The sequence below is a fragment of the Rana temporaria genome, chromosome 7 (genome assembly GCF_905171775.1).
Source record: "Rana temporaria chromosome 7, aRanTem1.1, whole genome shotgun sequence".
Lineage (NCBI taxonomy): Eukaryota > Metazoa > Chordata > Amphibia > Anura > Ranidae > Rana > Rana temporaria.
Window position 1 is genome coordinate 197,019,459 of NC_053495.1, and position 20,643 is coordinate 197,040,101.

The 20,643-nt window shown below is 44.9% G+C and overlaps 1 protein-coding gene and 1 pseudogene across 1 annotated transcript in view; one reads left to right on the forward strand and one right to left on the reverse strand.

Moving 5' to 3' along the window:
• AK4 (adenylate kinase 4) overlaps positions 1-20,403 on the reverse strand; it is an 88,713-nt gene extending 68,310 nt beyond the window's left edge. The window contains exons 1-2 of the mRNA XM_040360766.1: positions 20,195-20,403; positions 14,967-15,158 (exon numbers count right to left, since the gene is read on the reverse strand). Of these exons, the coding sequence (XP_040216700.1) occupies positions 14,967-15,111 (145 nt within the window). The 5' untranslated portion in view covers positions 15,112-15,158; positions 20,195-20,403. The remainder of the gene's footprint in view (positions 1-14,966; positions 15,159-20,194) is intronic.
• On the forward strand, positions 4,364-4,494 carry LOC120946313 (annotated as a pseudogene).
• Positions 20,404-20,643: the final 240 nt, after the last annotated feature.

Consider the following 20,643-nt stretch of genomic DNA (forward strand, 5'->3'; position numbering starts at 1 on the left):
ATAAGTGCCAGCCTCCTAGGTACCTGCACCATATTCAGTCACGTCAATACATCTAAACAAAAAAAAACATTTCCTTTCTTTCATAATCAAAAAACATATTTTACATCTCTTGTTCTGAAGGATTGGAAAAGTTATATTCCTTCCCCAACCTCCAACCCATTGCATTTGTATTCAAGTCTGTTTGCATCCATAAATGACAGGAGAGACTTTGGCAAAATGTTTCATGCGTCTCGTTGTTGGACAAAGTCTTTCAGATTCAGTATTAGTGCAAAAATTGTCCTTAAGAAAGAGAAACCCTATATTTCAAGTATTACTCTGAATCTTTTCTCTCCTGAACATTTATCAGAACAAATTTTCGGTGTGGTATGGCACAGACGAACTGCCAACCAGATGAACATTCTTCATCTCTGTTCCAGAATCCTCTCCAATTTCGCTCCACCAAGATTCTGGAATTAAAGAACAAGGGCAGAATCAAATTCTTATCGATAACATCTCATAACATAGTAATTTAGTGTTCCTGACTTCTGAACAAATTATCAAAACAACCATGATTCCTCTCGGATGACCCATTCTAAAATGGATCCCCATGGTACAAGCAAAAATCTAAAATAATAAAAAAATGAATGTGAACGTTGCTTCTCAAAAACTCAAAATTTTAAGCATTAAAAAGAACAATGCATTATCTGTATTTTAAGATCTATGCACTACTCCCCCTTTCAGGTGGATAAATCACAAAATATTGGAATTCTTTCCACCTGAATGAAACAAAAATAAAATAGATGAAACACTAGTGACCAACAAATGAAAAAAAAAAATTTGAAAAATAAAGAAAAAAAAAATAATAATAACATTTTTTTGAAAAATTAATAAAAAAAAAAAAAGAAAAATGAAAAAATTTGAAAAATGGATAGAAAAAATATGAAAATTAATAATAATAATAAAAAAATGATATAAAAGAAAAATGAAAACTGAAAATTAATAACAACAAAAAAAAAAAAAAAAAAAAGAGAAAAAAAATGACAAATAATATAATAATAAAGAAAAATGAAAAGAAAAAAAAAATATGATAATAAAAAGAAAATTGAAATAAAAAAAAATGAAAATGAAAAATAATAAAAAACTTGAAAAATGGGAAAAAAATTTTTTTTACAACCAAGAATTTTTATTTTAAAAGGTTAGATTAAAAAGAAAACTGAAACTAAGAGGCTTATCCTCGAAATATGCATATATCAAGGTCCTCTATAATTTTCCATACACGACCGGCAAATCTCTGTTCCACACATCTAAATCCTTATTCATAGCAAAGAAACGTTAGCCCCGAAAATTCTCACCATCCCTGCAGCTCTTTAAGGGCTGCTCCCATTGTTTCCTCCCCTTGCTAAATTTGAATGAACATGTGGCTCCTCCCCTTTATCATAATAGTGACTGCCCTGTCTTAATTGATTATTATGGACCCTATGCCTAGGGTTACCCCATCTCACCGAATACACTTCATAACGCTTTGGGGCAATTTTGGGGTGTTGAGATCCTATTTTGATATTATTCGCCGCCGCCCAACAATATCTGGCAATGTGACCCCCCTTTTTACATAAAAAACACTTAAGGATCGGTCTCCCTGCCTGGGCCCTTCTCTGAGTATAAAGCGATGGAACCCCACATTGTTGCATACCATTACTCTGAACAGACTTAATACTTTCATCGCCCGAGGAGTAATCCCTAGCGATGGATTCATCAGATGTCTCCACTGATTCAATACCAGAATCATTTTCTAATGCGCTTACCGCATTTCCATTTAAATTTTCAACCTTGATTTCTATCATATTATTATTACTTGCATTAACCATAGCATATGGTTTTCCTGCATCTTGCTTAATCTGTATCTTTATTGCGCACTGGGCATTTGCGGAGGGTGTCACCACTACTGTACTTTCCGCTAATTCTTTAATATGCTCATTAGCGGATTCTCTCTGCTTTAAGTAGGCAATGCAATTATCTTTTTGCCTACAAGACTTCTCTAACATACTAACCCTCTTTTCCAACACACACTTCTCATTTATTAATTGTTCCATACGTTTACATGCATCTGCATCACACTGTTTAGCTATATTCATTATATTGCCAAAGATATCCATAATTTCATGTCTTATAGCATTCTTTTGTACAGTATTAAAACCATACTCGTTAAGTAGTCTTCCAAGAAGGTCCATTGTTACGTTAATCTGCAATTAGCTTCACTGAAAACCTGTTTGACCAGTTGCTTAGACACTACACACCTGAATCCACACAGATCAACACATATACAGCTTTACATGAACCAACAATAAAATAAAAAAACTGGACTATTTTTGTAGTCCTACCGAGCGCACTCTAAGTCAACGCTCGCTCTGTCAGAACGCAGGCCACATTGATCCTCTTTAAGAACAGAACGCTCTTTCCACATTCACATGGGTACAAATGAAATAAAAATAAAAACTTCAAATTTTTAAAAAAAAAATTTAAATATTATAAAAAAATAATAATAATAAAAACAATATTTCTCCCACTTTTTCCACGAATGGGAACAGAAATCTCTTTCCAATTTCACATGGGTAAAAATAAAATAAAAATAAAACTTCAAATTAAATTTTTTTTTCAAAAAAAATTAAAAACAATATTTCTCCCACTTTTTCCGCAACTGGGAACAGAAATCTCTTTCCAATTTCACATGGGTAGAAATGAAATAATAAAAAAAATTCAAATTTAATAAAAAAAAAATAAAATAAACAAAAATCTATATTTCTCCCACTTTTTCCGCAAAGATGTGTGGTTTATCCTGTCAATCTACAGGCTACATCCAGGGGTGATCAATCCCCTTTACTCACCAGTACACTTGACTGGTTACAGGCCTAACACACATGAACATTACAACATCAGTAAAACAAACAAACAAAAAAAAAAAGGACGTTTAAAAAAAACACAAACATATCGGCCAAAAAATAAATAAATAACTCTCACCAGTTCATGTACGTCTACAATCCTGTTGAAATTTTACAGAACTTCCTCGATCATCCAAGCAGGGTTTCAAGATTCGCGAGCCAGCGCCAATTTCTTATCCACGCTAGAGACGATTTCAGTTCTGGGTTATTTAGAGGGTATTAGCTTAATGGACTCAAAACAAAAATACATTAGGATTTGTGAACTCTATGTCCAAACATCTGAAGGGTGCCAAATATTAGAAGTGAACTTTTTGCAATAATTACTATTACTTGTATGCGTACTGCAACCTATAATATATATATAAACTATTGCATCTGTATTATTGTGTATGAGCCATTCGCTTGCGAGTGCATATATGAACCACCATGTGCTCAAGGCCTGAAGCCTGAAGTTAGTTAAAGGCAGACACCTTTGAATCAAATCGTTATATTTATTCTAACAAATGACGTCCATTACATCATAAACAATGCTTTAACAGAAATATCTATTACACATAGGATAATACTCTAACAAAATGTCTAACTATAACACTGGTAAATAACACAAGTATACTCAGCCCTCTCAAAGATGGTATGTTCTTCTGGCCTGCCCTAGATGATAAAGAGAGAGAGAAGGCTTCGGCATTGCCCCACATGGCTGGGTCTCCAAACTACAAGCCAGGCTTAAGGCTTCCATAAGGCCCAGTCCATGTGGTTCTAGCCTAGGCCTTCCTCCTGCTGAGCTCTTGACTCAACCTTGCTTTGATGATAATAGAGACCTCTGTATAGCCAACACTCCCTTTTACAACAACTCAATTCACTCAAAACTTCCTCCCACTTGGCTTGGACCAATCACTCTTCATCAGGCAGCCCCCTTCTCCAGCTGGCTTGTAGAATATTGTCTTACACTAAGCCAGCCCCCCTGCTGTGCAGCTTTTGCCTGAGGGTAAAACTCCTCTGTGCCTTTTCAGGATTGCAAAAGTAATTTGCTGTACAGGCAAGCTGAATTATTCTGCAACACTCCATCATTGGTGTCAGTAGGTAGAATAATGCCCCAAGGGCCAGATAAAGGCAAGCAAAGGGCCTTATCCACTTTGGAGATCACTGCTCTACACAGTGGCGGCTGGTGCTCAAAATTTTTTGGGGGGGGTGCAAACAAACGGATAAAAAAAAATCATCAATTGCAGTCACTGTGCCCATCAAACGCCGCCACTGTGCCCCATCAAATGCCGCCACTGTGCCCCATCAAACGCTGCCGCTGTGCCCCACCAAATGCTGTGTGCATCGCCCGGCACTTACCTGCCTCGCAGCGGGTCACGTGGCGTCCTCCACGTCCACGCTCCTCAATGTCTTCTTCCGTCCTCTCCATCAGGCGTCCAAACACAGCAACTGATTTTTCAGCCAATCAGGTGGCTTCTCGGCCTTTTGGCTAAGATCAAGTGTAGTATCTGTTCTTATCAGTTGCCAATAGGTGGTGCTAAGCTGACTGTCCCCGGTACCCTGTGTCAGGGGGAAAGGGATGGCAGTCGGCGGACGTTAAGCCTGTTGGTGTGGAGGTGGAAGCCTTCTGATGTGGACAGAGAGGCATGAGGTCGAAGCCAAGAGGCCGGGTCCCTGGCCGTTGGCCTGGATTTGGTGGTATCTGCCCCAGTCAGTTGTTCTGGAGGGAACCCTTGCTTCTCCTTTAACCGGGATGGAGCGGGTAGTACTTCCAGAATGTGATTAGGTGGGAGAGATAGGGGTTGTGGGTAGAGTCTGCGTCAGTAGGCTCTCCCCGACCTCTTCTCCCACCTTCCTGGCTGGGAAGGGTGCTGCCGGTCCGGACCGGGGGCTAGGGACCGTTGAAAAGCCCGTGGAGATTGTGCCCCTGGAGTGGCAGTCCAGGGGTGCCATACATTGCACGAGTGTTTGAGGGGCACTCATCGTGTGGCACCTTCAGGTCACCGATCTCCACAACACACTTTTCACACCTGCCGCTTGGGCCGGGCCTTTTGGATAGGACCAGTGGAATTATTATCCTGGCCGGAGGGCCGGCCAATGTATTTCACATTGGTCACTTTCCTCACTCTCCCATCTTCCTTTTCCCCACTTTCTTTTATTATTTTTCCCCTGTTTAGTCTTGTTTTGTCACTTTTTCTGTTTGGTGCTTGCACTTTTAGTGTGGCGAGTAGGGTGCTGGTCCTCGGGCCGGTCTCTGAAAGTCTTGGGAGTTGGTGGACTCGGCCTTCTGGTTAGGTTCACCGGCTCTCATGGGGTCTCCCTTCGGGGGAGCCTCACCGAGGAGGGTTCTGTTTCGGCAGTCCCTCCGAGGATGTTGGGTCCTTGTGGCTTCGGCTGCTTGGACCAAGATGGGTCCATATGGCTTCGGCTGTATGGACCACAGTAACTCTTTTCCCTGTCAGGAGCCTAACGCCCCGGGGGATCAGAGACGGGTCCTTTTCGGAGGACCACTGACGTTTGCACCCGTCGCAGTTTTTTGTGATGTCACTCTTTAGGTGTGTGCACATTTTTCCCTGCACCGGGTGGAGTTTTTGGGTTGTGTTTTGCACGCCACAGGCTTTTCAACAGAAAAAAAATCAGGTGACAGGTAACAGACCCGAGCACCTGATTGGCTGAGAGGCGGTTCAGTGGTAGGAAAGCGAATAAACGGCATAGACATCTTGCCCAGTCCCACATTACCAGGCCGAGGGTAGCCAGGGCCGAGCCTGCCCGACAATACACGAGTGTACTGCGCTCTGTATATGTCGGCACAGTATTCAAACTCAACGCGGGAAACGAGCGGGGAGGACGCCGCAGAAGGACGCCGGACCCGACGAAGAGGATACCCGAAGCCGCAGCCGCAGACGGGTTAAATGCTCATTTTGCCGAGGGTAGCCAGGGCCTACTCATTGTCGCTGTTGTACTCCTACAACCTACCGGTACAATACAGAGTTAGTGGCCCTCAAACAATAGGTGCTGGAACTCAACCACGACCCCCTAAAACCCCTCCATCCTCCAAATCACATCAAGTAGTGGGTGTGGTCAGTCAAACTTCACGAACAGTAGGAGGGTCTTAAAGGGGCATTAAATACCAGGATTGCATTCCATCAGTGGCGGCCCGTCCATATGGGGGTCCCGGACCCCCCCCCCCCCTGTAGTCATAAAAAAAAAAAAAGACGGGTCCTTTAGGGGTTTTAAAAATTCGTTTTGCAGCACCGCGCAAATAACATACACTCATGCATTGCATGAGTGTATGTTATTGTGGCCAGCCTATTCAGATAACCAGACATTGGGCGCCGATTATCTGAATAAGGACAGCTGGTTGGCTGTGCGGAAGTGCCTATCAGAGCCACCGGTACAGCCCTTCAGCTCCCGGATGTCTTATCCTCGGAACGTAGTGGGCTACGTCCCTTGGATAAGACTGACGGCCGTCTCAGCCAATCAGGTTCACTGATTCTGGTTATCAGTAACCTGATTGGCTGAAGCGTCATCGAGGGTGGCAGAAGACATCGAGGGACCGTGGAAGGAGGTTGGCGAGCCCCAGAAAGGTAAGTGCCGGGCGGGGGGGGGGGGGGCAATCTTACTGGCAGCATTTTACAGGGCACAGTGGGGACAATTGATGTGGGGACAATTGATGTGGGCACAGTAGCGACAATTGATGTGGGCACAGTGGCGACAATTGATGTGGGCACAGTGGCGACAATTGATGGCATGGCACAGTGGCGACAATTGATGGCATGGCACAGTGGCGACAATTGATGGCACAGTGGCGACAATTGATGGCACAGTGGCGACAATTGATGGCATGGCACAGTGGCTGCCTTTGATGGACACAGTGGCTGCCTTTGATGGGCACAGTGGCTGCCTTTGATGGGCACAGTGGCTGCCTTTGATGGGCACAGTGGGGCTGCAATTGTCTTTTTTTTTTCTCCATTTGTTTGCGCCCCCGTACAAATTTTGAGCAACAGCCGCCACTGCATTCCATACAGAGTGCAGAGTTCAGGGGGGTTACACACACAGTGCAGGGCAGTCACTTGTAAACACAGAAACTGGACTTCTGTCTTTACAAGTGATTGTGGTGAGTAGGCACCAAAGGGTCTGAGCCAGAGGTGGTGGAACCGAGTTCCACCAAGTTCCCCCTGAAAAAAAGCCCTGCCTGCATTGTACATGACAACACTGATTGGACTGCCCACAGAGCAGAGCTTAGGGGAGATAAGGAATATACCGGTGTCGGCTGGAGCGGGGGTGTAAGGTAATTAATAATGCTCATTTCCGTACCCCCCAGACATAATGAGTAGGGGGTCTGTTCAATGGGTAGAGCATTTCTAATTTTCGGAGTCGGCTATACTCTTCATAATCAGTGAATTCTAACTTGAGATGGCCGATCCTTTATAAAAGAGAAACTCAGGGATGATGTACCCCCTCCACATTGGCACCGGTACCTTTAATCTTCAAGTTGCACTGACCTCTGCGGTGTCCTTTGCCAAATTCTTCCTTTCCAACTGCCGTATACACATTTCCGGTTCCTATCCTCAATGGGAGTCTCCCAACTGCCGTATACACATTTCCGGTTCCTGTCCTCAATGGGAGTCTCCAACTGCCGTATACACATTTCCGGTTCCTGTCCTCAATGGGAGTCTCCAACTGCCGTATACACATTTCCGGTTCCTGTCCTCAATGGGAGTCTCCAACTTCCGTATACACATTTCCGGTTCCTGTCCTCAATGGGGATCTCCAACTGCCGTATACACATTTCCGGTTCCTGTCCTCAATGGGGGTCTCCAACTGCCGTATACACATTTCCGGTTCCTGTCCTCAATGGGAGTCTCCAACTGCCGTATACAAATTTCCGGTTCCTGTCCTCAATGGGGGTCTCCAACTGCCGTATACACATTTCCGGTTCCTGTCCTCAATGGGGGTCTCCAACTGCCGTATACACATTTCCGGTTCCTGTCCTCAATGGGAGTCTCCAACTGCCGTATACAAATTTCCGGTTCCTGTCCTCAATGGGGGTCTCCAACTGCCGTATACACATTTCCGGTTCCTGTCCTCAATGGGAGTCTCCAACTGCCGTATACAAATTTCCGGTTCCTGTCCTCAATGGGGGTCTCCAACTGCCGTATACACATTTCCGGTTCCTGTCCACAATTGGAGTCTCCCAGCCGGAGTCCCTGAGAGCCCAATGCAGCCCCCGAGGGATGGAGGCCTCCAGGCTTGACCCAAATATCAGATTTGGGTGGACTGGAAATCTTGGCAAACGTTCCATCGCCATGTAAACAAGAAAAAAGGATTGCTCCACGCAGGACTATTCCTCCTAAAATAGATTGTTTGCCACATCGTGCTGCATGTTGACTTCAGATACCTCCAGGGAGGTCACCCTCCCCCTCCCCCGGTACACACCGCATACAAATTACAGGTCTCCGATGATCTGATAGAGAATTTTATAAACCAGCTACCAGAACCGGTCGTGCCGAACAACGCACCCTCTCAACCCCCGAATATTTGGCATTTGATCTCAAGTGACGCAACGCAGATCCCAAACCACACCCAGCTTTCCATGAGAAGCAAAACAGTCCGGCTTCAGGCACCAGAGCCCAGACTGAGGAAAACCACGACTACCAGTCCAATACCAGTCCAACATTTCTCGGTCTAAAGCTGGCAATACACATTAACCATTTCAATACCAGACACTTACCCCCCTTCCTGCCCAGGCCAATTTTCAGCTTTCAGCGCTGTCGCTGTTTAAATTACAATTGCGCGGTCATGCTACCCTGTACCCAAACAGAATTTTTATCATTTTGTGGCAAAAAAATAGCTTTCTTTTGGTGGTGTTTGATCACCTCTGTGGTTTTTATTTTTTGCTAAACAAATAAAAAAAGACCCACATTTTTGAAAAAAATAATGTTTTTCTTTTGTTTCCGTTATAACATTTTGTAAATAAGTATGTTTTCTCCTTCACCGATGGGCACTGATAAGGCAGCAGCGATGAGGTGTCACCAATGAGGTGGCACTGATTATGGGGACTGGTAGGTGGCACTGATATGCAGCACTGAAGGGCATTGATGGGTACTTATGAGTGGCACTAATAGGCAGCACTGCTGGGCACTGATACGTGGCTAGGGGAAAAAACAATTTGAATCGAGTTTGAAGGTCAAATCGATTCAGATTTTGACCAAATCGTTTTTTTTTTTCCCCCATAGGACCGGCGCTCCGTGGACTAGGCCGAAGCCGCGGCCTCGCCTAAAAAAAAATCCTGCCCGCAGCTCGCCGCGATCCTGGGGAAAGGCGGCGAGGCCAAACACTGCGGACTAGGCCGAAGCCGTGGCCTTGCAGCTTTTTCCCAGGATCGTGGCGAGCTGCGGGCAGGATTTTTTAGGCGAGGCGGCGGCTTCGGCCTAGTCCGCTGCCTTTTTCCCAGGATGGCGGCGGACTAGGCTGAAGCCACGGCCTCGCCTAAAAACTTCTGCCCGCAGCTCCTTAGGACCAGCACGGTGTCCAACTGGCCATCAGAAAAAAAATAAAAATACTTGATTTGAATCGTGAATCATGTTTTTTTTTAAATTGAAGATTTTTTTGGGGCCCAGCTCTATACGTGGCACTGATATGCGTCACTGAGAGGCATCTCTTGTGGCACTGGCAGGCATTGTGGGTGGGCACTGATTGGCAGCTGCCTGGGCACTGATTGGCATTTCCCTGGTGGTCTAGGTGCCATACCTGGTGGTCCAGTGGGGTGGCTATCCCTGGTGGTCCATTCTGGCATCCAGGTGGTCCTGGGCAGGCATCTGAGGGGGGGCTGCGCTGATAAACAATCAGCACAGACCTCCCCTGTCAAGAGAGCAGCCGATCAGCTCTCCTCGACTCGCGTCTGTCAGACGTGAGTAAGAAAAACCCGATCAACGGCTCCTCCTGTTTACATCGTGATCAGCTGTGATTGGACATGGCTACTTTGTGGATATCGACTTCAATGCAAAAACGACCCCTATCGACTTCAATGCAAAAACGACCCCTACTGACTTCAATGCAAAAATGGCAGCCACATTAATAAAAACAATTGACCAAAAACTATCCGTTTCGGTTACGACCAAGTGCATTCTGAATTTTCAGTTTCGACACAGGAATTTTTATTTTGGTGCACCACCGACCGAGACAACCCATTGACTTTGTATCCAATCAGTCAGGCCCCTCGCACTACATGGTTGATATTGGATCCAAAGAAGATTTTACAATCAAATTGCATAGTGTATGGGGACACGTTAGACGGCGACTGGTTGACACGCACTATTGCCTTTTGCCTTGCCGTTCCCCCCGGATGTCCTTGTGTCCGTCCGGCTCCACTGTGCCTGACAGATGGAAAACTACAGGCGAGTTCACGTCTGCCAGGCTGCCAGCGCTGGGAGTGGCACAATAAAAACATAATGGGCTTCAGCCGTTGGATTTGGCTCAGTCTGACCTTGAAGAAGTAATTTAGTATTCAGCCCAAAAAAATGCAGCGCCCCCATTGGTCGAGGCGAGTACTTCTATACACAGGAGCTGCCTCATAGCAAAGAGTCCAGTGCTGGCTGGGAGCGCGCCAAGGAGCGGGCACAACCCGCTCAGGAATCATTAAAGAGAAGTGCTGGCAACGAAACGGGAAAACGCCATTCCTCTGACCCCTCCCCCCACCCAAATAAAGGCACACTTTTATTATGCGGTCGGATTGGTTCACTTTAACCCCTTGTGGCCCAGAATATACAGTATCTCACAAAAGTAAGTACACCCCTCTCATATTTTCTTCTATCTTTTCATGTGACAACACTGAAGAAATGACACTTTGTATCTACAATGTTGTGTAGTGAGTGTACAGCTTGTATAACGGTGTAAATTTGCTGTCCCCTCAAAATAACTCAACACACAGCCATTAATGTCTACACCGCTGGCAACAAAAGTGAGTACACCCCTAAGTGAAAATGTCCAAATTGGGCCCAATTAGCCTCCCCGGTGTCATGTGACTCATTAGTGTTACAAGGTCTCAGGTGTGAATGGGGAGCAGGTGTGTTACATTTGGTGTTATCGCTCTCACTCTCTCATACTGGTCACTGGAAGTTCAACATGGCACCTCATGGCAAAGAACTCTCTGAGGATCTGAAAAAAAGAATTATTTCTCTACATCAGGGGTCTTCAAACTACGGCCCTCCAGTTCTTCAGGAACTACAATTCCCATCATGCCTAGTCATGTCTGTGAATGTCAGAGCTTTACAATGCCGCATGGGATGTGTAGTTCCGCAACAGCTGGAGGGCCGTGGTTTGAGGATCCCTGCTCTACATAAAGATGGCCTAGGCCAGTGATGGAGAACCTTGGCACTCCAGATGTTTTGGAACTACATTACCCATGATGCTCATGCATTCTGCAGTGTAGTTGAGCATCATGGGAGATGTAGTTCGAAAACATCTGTGGTGCCAAGGTTCGCCATCACTGGCCTAGGCTATAAGAAGATTGCCAAGACCCTGAAACTGAGCTGCAGCACGGTGGCCAAGACCATACAGCGGTATAACAGGACGGGTTCCCCTCAGAACAGGCCTCGCCATGGTCCACCAAAGAAGTTGAGTGCAGGTGCTCAGCGTCATATCCAGAGGTTGTCTTTGGGAAATAGACGTATGAGTTCTGCCAGCATTGCTGCAGAGGTTGAAGGGGTGGGGGGGTCAGCCTGTCAGTGCTCAGACCATAGGCCGTACACTGCATCAAATTGGTCTGCATGGCTGTCGTCCCAGAAGGAAGCCTCTTCTAAAGATGATGCACAAGAAAGCCTGCAAACAGTTTTCTGAAGACAAGCAGACTAAGGACATGGATTACTGGAACCATGTCCTATGATCTGATGAGACCAAGATAAACGTATTTGGTGTCAGATGGTGTCAGGCGTGTGTGGCGGCAACCAGGTGAGGAGGACAAAGACAAGTGTTTCTTGCCTACAGTCAGGCATGGTGGTGGGAGTGTCATGGTCTGGAGCTGCATGAGTGCTGCCGGAACTGGGGAGCTACAGATCATTGAGGGAACCATGAATGCCAACATGTACTGTGACATACTGAAGAGAGCATGATCCCCTCCCTTCAGAGACTGGGCCGCAGGGTAGTATTCCAACATGATAACGACCCCAAACACACCTCCAAGACGACCACTGCCTTGCTAAAGAAGCTGAGGGTAAAGGTGATGGACTGGCCAAGCATGTCTCCAGACCTAAACCCTATTGAGCATCTGTGGGGCATCCTCAAACGGAAGGTGGAGGGGCGCAAGGTCTCTAACATCCACCAGCTCTGTGATGTCATCATGGAGGAGGGGAGGAGACTCCGGTGGCAACCTGTGAAGCTCTGCTGACCTCCATGCCCAAGAGGGTTAAGGCAGTGCTGGAAAATAATGGCGGCCACACAAAATATTGACACTTTGGGCCCAATTTGGACATTTTCACTTAGGGGTGTACTCACTTTTGTTGCCGGCAGTTTAGACATTAATGGCTGTGTGTTGAGTTATTTTGAAGGGACAGCAAATGTACACTGTTATACAAGCTGCACACTCACTACTACCCATATGTGTCCATATGTGTCCATGGGGGGCAGAGGTTTCTACGAGGAAAGCACACTCACAATGCGCTCCCAGCACAGTGACCGAGCTGTCAATATACGCCGGATCACTGCCTACGGCGTGAACGTAACCTACGCCCAGCCATATTCCCCTACAACGTAAACTGCGTTAAATACGACGGCTTGAGTTCCCTGGTCCATACCTTTGCATGGGTTGCGCCTCATCTATGGGGAATAACTTTACGCCGGACGTACGACTTACGAAAACCGCGTATATTATGCGACGGGCGCAAGTACGTTCGTGAATCGGCGTATCTCCCTCATTTGCATAGAAAATCAATGGGAGCGGAAAATGCCCCCAGCGTAAATATGCGCCCACGATACGACGGCGTAGGCAAGTTACGTCGGTCGTAGGAAGCCTGTTTTTAGGCGTATCTCAGTTTATGGGCACGGCGCACAGATACAACGGCATATTTGCACTTACGCGGCGTATCTCGAGATACGTCGGCGTAAGTACTTTGTGAATCCGGGCCCATGTCCGTAGTAATGATTGGGACCTGCTACTGATCATGTGATCACTGTGCTAGCCAATCACAGCAGTCATATGATTGAGCAGACCTTCCTCCCCCCCCCCTGGGCATAATAACCCAGTTAAGGGACAGGAAGGCTAAAAAAAAAAAAAAAAAAAAAAAGGGAATATTTTGATTTTTAGTTTTAAAAGTAAAACTAAAGACAAATATATATTTTTAGTTTTGGACGCAGTGGAGAGAGGTTAGAACCTCTGTCAGGTTTGTAGTGCTTCCTGCACCCCCCACCAGGGGCATCACCTTCTCCATTTGTCATGTTTACTGTTATTACAGAGAGTGGAAGAGAATCTCAAAATCTGGGTTGTTTGTAATAATATTCCGGAAAAAATAAAAATAAATAAAAAAAAAAGTAGCAATTTTCATACAAAGTTAAAGTTCTGTGTCTGCTCGTTAGATCGTAATCTGTGGATATAATCAATTTATATAATTCATAGATAGAATTAATGGATACAATCAGGAGGATATAATCAGTAGATGTAATTAATGGATATAATTGGGGGATTTCATCTGTGGCTGTAAACAGTGGATATATTTAGTGGATATAATTAATTGATATAAGTAGTGAATATAATTAGTAAATATATTTAGTGGATATAATTAATGGATATGATCAGTAAATATAATCAGTAAATATAATTAGTGGATATAATCAGTAAATATAATTAGTGGATATAATCAGTAAATATAATTAGTGGATATAATCAGTAAATATAATTAGTGGATATAATCAGTAAATATAATCAGTAAATATAATCAGTGGATATAATCAGTAAATATAATTAGTGGATATAATCAGTAAATATAATTAGTGGATATAATCAGTAAATATAATCAGTAAATATAATTAGTGGATATAATCAGTAAATATAATTAGTGAATACGATCAGTGGATTTTTTTATTTTTTTAACAGGGAAAATTAATGGATATAATTAGTAGCTATAATCAGTGGATATAATTAATGGATATGATCAGTGGATATAATTAGGTGATATAATCCATAGTTATATTTAGTGGATATAATTGGAGGATACAATCAATGGATATAATCTGTTAAATCTAATTAGTAGATATAATCAATAAATATAATTTGTAGATATAATTAGTGGATATAATCAGAGAAAATAATTAGTGGATACAATTAATAATAATAATAATAATAATAATAATAATCATACTAATAATAATGAATGGATATAATCAGTGAATATAATCAGTGGATAGAATTAATGAATATAATTTGTAGACATAATTAGTGGATATGATCAGTGGATATAATTAGTGGATATAATTAGTGGATACAATTAATGGATATAATCTGTGAATATAATTAGAGGAAATGATCAGCGGATATAATTAATAGATATATATAGTAGATATAATTAGTGGATATAATCTGTGGTTATAATAGGAGGATATAATTAGTGGATATGATCCGTGGATATAATTAGTGGATATAATCAGTAGATATAATTAGTGGATATAATAGGAGGATAAAATTAGTAGATATGATCAGTAGATATAATTAGTGGATATGATCAGTAGATATAATTAGTGGATATAATCTGTGAATATAATTAGTGGATATGATCAGTGGATATAATTAGTGGATATAATCTGTGGTGATAACAGGAGGATATAATTAGTGGATATGATATAATTAGTGGATCTGATCAGTAGATATAATTAGTGGATCTGATCCGTAGATATAATTAGTGGATCTGATCCGTAGATATAATTAGTGGATCTGATCAGTAGATATAATTAGTGGATATAATCCGTGGCTCGTCCACATTTAGGTGACATATTTCTGTACACAGTCCTGTACGGCGGTGCCAAATAAAGGACTTTTCAGGGACACAGAGAGCAGCCCCCCCCCATCGTCCCCCTCCTTACCAGTGCTGGATTTGATGTTCTGCCTGAGGAAGTTTCCGCTGGAGAGATGCTGCAGCCCGAAGTTTTTGGCGATCCTCTGGCACAGGGTCCCTTTGCCAGAACCCGGGGGTCCCAGAATGACAGCCCGCAGAAGTTTGGACGCCATCAGAGGGGAGTACGCAGGGCGAAGGAGTCCAGCTCTTGCGAAGGGATCTGTGTGACAGCCAATAGGAAGGAGAATTCGGTTACTGCCTCTCACCACTGTCCCCGCCCCTCTAAGATGCCAGGAAGGAAAAAAATGATTTAACCCTTTTATGGCTCAAAACCAAAATCTGCTTCTAGAAAGTTACAAAATGTGTCGTTTTTGAGGCTGCGGGGGATCCGGAGATCTTCAATCTTCTACAACTATCAGATGATTGTAACAATGTTACACTGGGGGGGGACTCTGTACAATGTTACACTGGGGGGGGGGGACTCTGCACAATGTTACACTGGGGGGGGGGGGACTCTGCACAATGTTACACTGGGGGGGGGGACTCTGCACAATGTTACACTGGGGGGGGGGACTCTGCACAATGTTACACTGGGGGGGGGGGGGACTCTGCACAATGTTACACTGGGGGGGGGGGACTCTGCACAATGTTACACTGGGGGGGGGGGGACTCTGCACAATGTTACACTGGGGGGGGGGGACTCTGCACAATGTTACACTGGGGGGGGGGGGACTCTGCACAATGTTACACTGGGGGGGGGGGGGGGGACTCTGCACAATGTTACACTGGGGGGGGGGGGGACTCTGCACAATGTTACACTGGGGGGGGGGACTCTGCACAATGTTACACTGGGGGGGGGACTCTGCACAATGTTACACTGGGGGGGGGGACTCTGCACAATGTTACACTGGGGGGGGACTCTGCACAATGTTACACTGGGGGGGACTCTGTACAATGGCAGGGGGTGTTCCGGGTTCTGGAGTCGCCTTGTGGGTCCTTTTAAATGTCAATCATTTTGCAGAGCATGAAACAAAGTCAAGGGGGGAGGGCTTTGCCAGCTGGGACTTGTAGTTCCACCGCAGCTTGAGACAAGGCCCCTTTCACACTTGTGCGACTTGGGACTGCAAACACCCCGTGATTTCCAATGAGTACCGATCATATCGGTGCGACTTCAGAGTAGTCCCTGCATTGCTTTGGTCCGACTTTGATGCGAGTTGAGGTCCATGGACCTCGAGTTTTGCGCAGGCATTCCCTGAAATCGCAGCAAAATCGTGCGACTTTGAAGTCGCAGTTGTGTGAAAGAGGCTTCAAGTAACATCAGGAGGGTTCCCCCCCCCCCATACATATATAGTTCAGGGTTGTTGGCAACCAATTCATTTCAAATTCATGCGACTTTTTGAGGGTTTACATTGCAGTCGGTGCCACTCAAGTCGCATGAAAGTCGGACCAAAGTAGTGCAGGAACCTTTTCAAAGTGGCTGCAACTTTAAGTCGCACATATATTTGAATGTCTGTCATCGAAAAAAAAATGGGGAGCGACTTGTCCTGCGGCATTAGTACCCAAAGTCACATGACAAGTCGCACAATTGTGAATGGAGACTAAGGCTCTGTTTCCACTAGTGAGAATTGTCATGCGATTTGGGGGCCTATAAAGACGGCATCTCGGCTCGATCCGACAGGTGTACGTCTTTTTGGCGGCCGCTAGGTGGCGTTTCCGTCGTAATCCGCGTCGAGTATGCAAATTAGCTAGTTACGGCGATCCACGAACGAACGTCCGGCCGGCGCATTTTTTTTACGTCGTTTGCGTTCGGCTTTTTCCGGCGTATAGTTAAAGCTGCTATATGGTGGCGTGCTCAATGTTAAGTATGGCCGGCGTTCCCGCGTACAATTTTGAATTTTTTACGTCGTTTGCGTAAGTCGTTCGCGAATAGGGATTTACGTAGAATGACGTCACCGTCGTAAGCATTGGTTTGTTGCGGGTTAATTTCGAGCATGTGCACTGGGATACCCCCAGGGACGGCGCATGCGCAGTTAAAAAAAAAAACGTAGTTTGCGTCGGGTCACGACGTATTAACATAAAAAACGCCCCCATTACATCCATTTGAATTCCGCGCCATTACGCCGCCAAAGATACACTACGCCACCGTAACTTACGGCGCAAATTCTTTGAGGATTCGAAAAAAAAAAAGAATAAAGTTACGGTGACAACTAGGGATTCCCTCTCTTTAGAGGGATTTCCTCTCACTTCCTGTTTAAACTATGGGACAGGAAGTGAAGGGAAATCTTCCAATGGGGACACTAGTTCTGGTGACAACCAGGGATTCCCTCTCTTTAGAGGGATTTCCTCTCACTTCCTGTTTTGACTGTGGGACAGGAAGTGAAGGGAAATCTTCCAATGGGGACACTAGTTCTGGTGACAACTAGGGATTCCCTCTCTTTAGAGGGATTTCCTCTCACTTCCTGTTTTGACTATGGGACAGGAAGTTGAGGAAAATCTTCCAATGGGGACACTAGTTCTGGTGACAACCAGGGATTCCCTCTCTTTAGAGGGATTTCCTCTCACTTCCTGTTTTGACTATGGGACAGGAAGTTGAGGAAAATCTTCCAATGGGGACACTAGGTCTGGTGACAACTAGGGATTCCCTCTCTTTAGAGGGATTTCCTGTTTTGACTATGGGACAGGAAGTGGAGGGAAATCTTCCAATGGGGACACTAGTTCTGGTGACAACTAGGGATTCCTTCTCTCTAGAGGGATTTCCTCTCACTTCCTGTTTTGACTATGGGACAGGAAGTGAAATCTTCCAATGGGGACACTAGTTCTGGTGACAACTAGGGATTCCCTCTCTTTAGAGGGATTTCCTCTCACTTCCTGTTTTGACTATGGGACAGGAAGTGAAATCTTCCAATGGGGACACTAGTTCTGGTGACAACTAGGGATTCCCTCTCTTTAGAGGGATTTCCTGTTTTGACTATGGGACAGGAAGTGGAGGGAAATCTTCCAATGGGGACACTAGTTCTGGTGACAACTAGGGATTCCTTCTCTCTAGAGGGATTTCCTCTCACTTCCTGTTTTGACTATGGGACAGGAAGTGAAATCTTCCAATGGGGACACTAGTTCTGGTGACAACCAGGGATTCCCTCACTTTAGAGGGATTTCCTCTCACTTCCTGTTTTGACTATGGGACAAGAAGTGAAGGGAAATCTTCCAATGGGGACACTAGTTCTGGTGACAACTAGGGATTCCCTCTCTTTAGAGGGATTTCCTCTCACTTCCTGTTTTGCCTATGGGACAAGAAGTGAAGGGAAATCTTCCAATGGGGACACTAGTTCTGGTGACAACTAGGGATTCCCTCTCTATAGAGGGATTTCCTCTAACTTCCTGTTTGGACTATGGGACAGGAAGTGAAGGGAAATCTTCCAATGGGGACACTAGTTCTGGTGACAACTAGGGATTCCCTCTCTTTAGAGGGATTTCCTGTTTTGACTATGGGACAGGAAGTGGAGGGAAATCTTCCAATGGGGACACTAGTTCTGGTGACAACTAGGGATTCCTTCTCTCTAGAGGGATTTCCTCTCACTTCCTGTTTTGACTATGGGACAGGAAGTGAAATCTTCCAATGGGGACACTAGTTCTGGTGACAACTAGGGATTCCCTCTCTTTAGAGGGATTTCCTCTCACTTCCTGTTTGGACTCTGGGACAGGAAGTGAAGGGAAATCTTCCAATGGGGACACTAGATCTGGTGACAATCAGGGATTCCCTCTCTTTAGAGGGATTTCCTCTCACTTCCTGTTTTGACTATGGGACAGGAAGTGGAGGGAAATCTTCCAATGGGGACACTAGTTCTGGTGACAACCAGGGATTCCCTCTCTTTAGAGGGATTTCCTCTCACTTCCTGTTTTGACTATGGGACAGGAAGTGAAATCTTCCAATGGGGACACTAGTTCTGGTGACAACTAGGGATTCCCTCTCTTTAGAGGGATTTCCTGTTTTGACTATGGGACAGGAAGTGGAGGGAAATCTTCCAATGGGGACACTAGTTCTGGTGACAACTAGGGATTCCTTCTCTCTAGAGGGATTTCCTCTCACTTCCTGTTTTGACTATGGGACAGGAAGTGAAATCTTTCAATGGGGACACTAGTTCTGGTGACAACCAGGGATTCCCTCACTTTAGAGGGATTTCCTCTCACTTCCTGTTTTGACTATGGGACAAGAAGTGAAGGGAAATCTTCCAATGGGGACACTAGTTCTGGTGAGAACTAGGGATTCCCTCTCTTTAGAGGGATTTCCTCTAACTTCCTGTTTGGACTATGGGACAGGAAGTGAAGGGAAATCTTCCAACGGGGACACTAGTTCTGGTGACAACTAGGGATTCCCTCTCTTTAGAGGGATTTCCTCCCACTTCCTGTTTAAACTATGGGACAGGAAGTTAAGGGAAATCTTCCAATGGGGACACTAGTTCTGCTGACAACTAGGGGTTCCCTCTCTTTAGAGGGATTTCCTCTCACTTCCTGTTTTGACTATGGGACAGGAAGTGGAGGGAAATCTTCCAATGGGGACACTAGTTCTGGTGACAACCAGGGATTCCCTCTCTTTAGAGGGATTTCCTCTCACTTCCTGTTTTGACTATGGGACAGGAAGTGGAGGGAAATCTTCCAATGGGGACACTAGTTCTGGTGACAACCAGGGATTCCCTCTCTTTAGAGGGATTTCTTCCCATTTCCCGTTTGGACTATGGGACAGGAAGTGAAATCTTCCAATGGGGACACTAGTTCTGGTGACAACTAGGGATTCCCTCTCCATTAGAGGGATTTCCTCTCACTTCCTGTTTTGACTATGGGACAGGAAGTGAAGGGAAATTTCCCCATTGGGGACACTGACGGCAAAAAAAGTCCCTTACTTTATCCAAAATGAAAAAAAAAAAGTTTTGCCTTCAGTTCTACTCTAAACCGGAAGCAACTTCTTCACCCCCCCCATCCAATAAATATTTACATGTAAACCCCCCCCCCCCCCCAAAAAAAAGTAAAATATTTTCTATAATGAGATATTTTTTTTTATTCTGCTAAAAAAAAAAAAAAAAAAAAATTTCCAGGGACAGTTCTTTCAAACTTTAAAATCCAAGCCCGGCCGGCGTTCCCGCGGTCCCCGGTCGGCTGCGCTGAGCGGCGGTCAGATCTGATTGGCCGGCATGTGCGGGGGATCAGGACTGCGCTCACATACATTGTTGCAATTTGTAAAAAAAAAAAGTCCAAACTCACCTCCTGTAGTCGTGATTTTCTTTTTCCTCCTGTAATGTGATGTGTAATAGGCGGCCGGCTCCTTACATTACATGATTCTCCTCTACACACCGCTCTGCGACTGGAGGAGAGGGAGAAGAGTCGGAGCCGCAGGAGGGGACCAGGAACAGACGCCCAGCACAGGCAGCTCCCTCACACATCAGCAGGAAAGAATGCTGGACAATTCATTGTAGCTGGAAAAGAAAAAAAAAACCTTGCGCTGAGCATCATGGGAAATGTAGTTGTTGCCTACAGCCAGAGCATCTTGCCATAGGAAGGGATACTGCAGCAGCCTGGCGCCCCCTAGTGGAAATTTATCATTACTGCAAAAATAATTTGGGAATTCTTTAATCTCTACCAATTTTTTTTTTTTTTTTAACAATCATCAACCTTTATACTTTCTAATGCGGGGGTCAGCAACCGGTAGATCG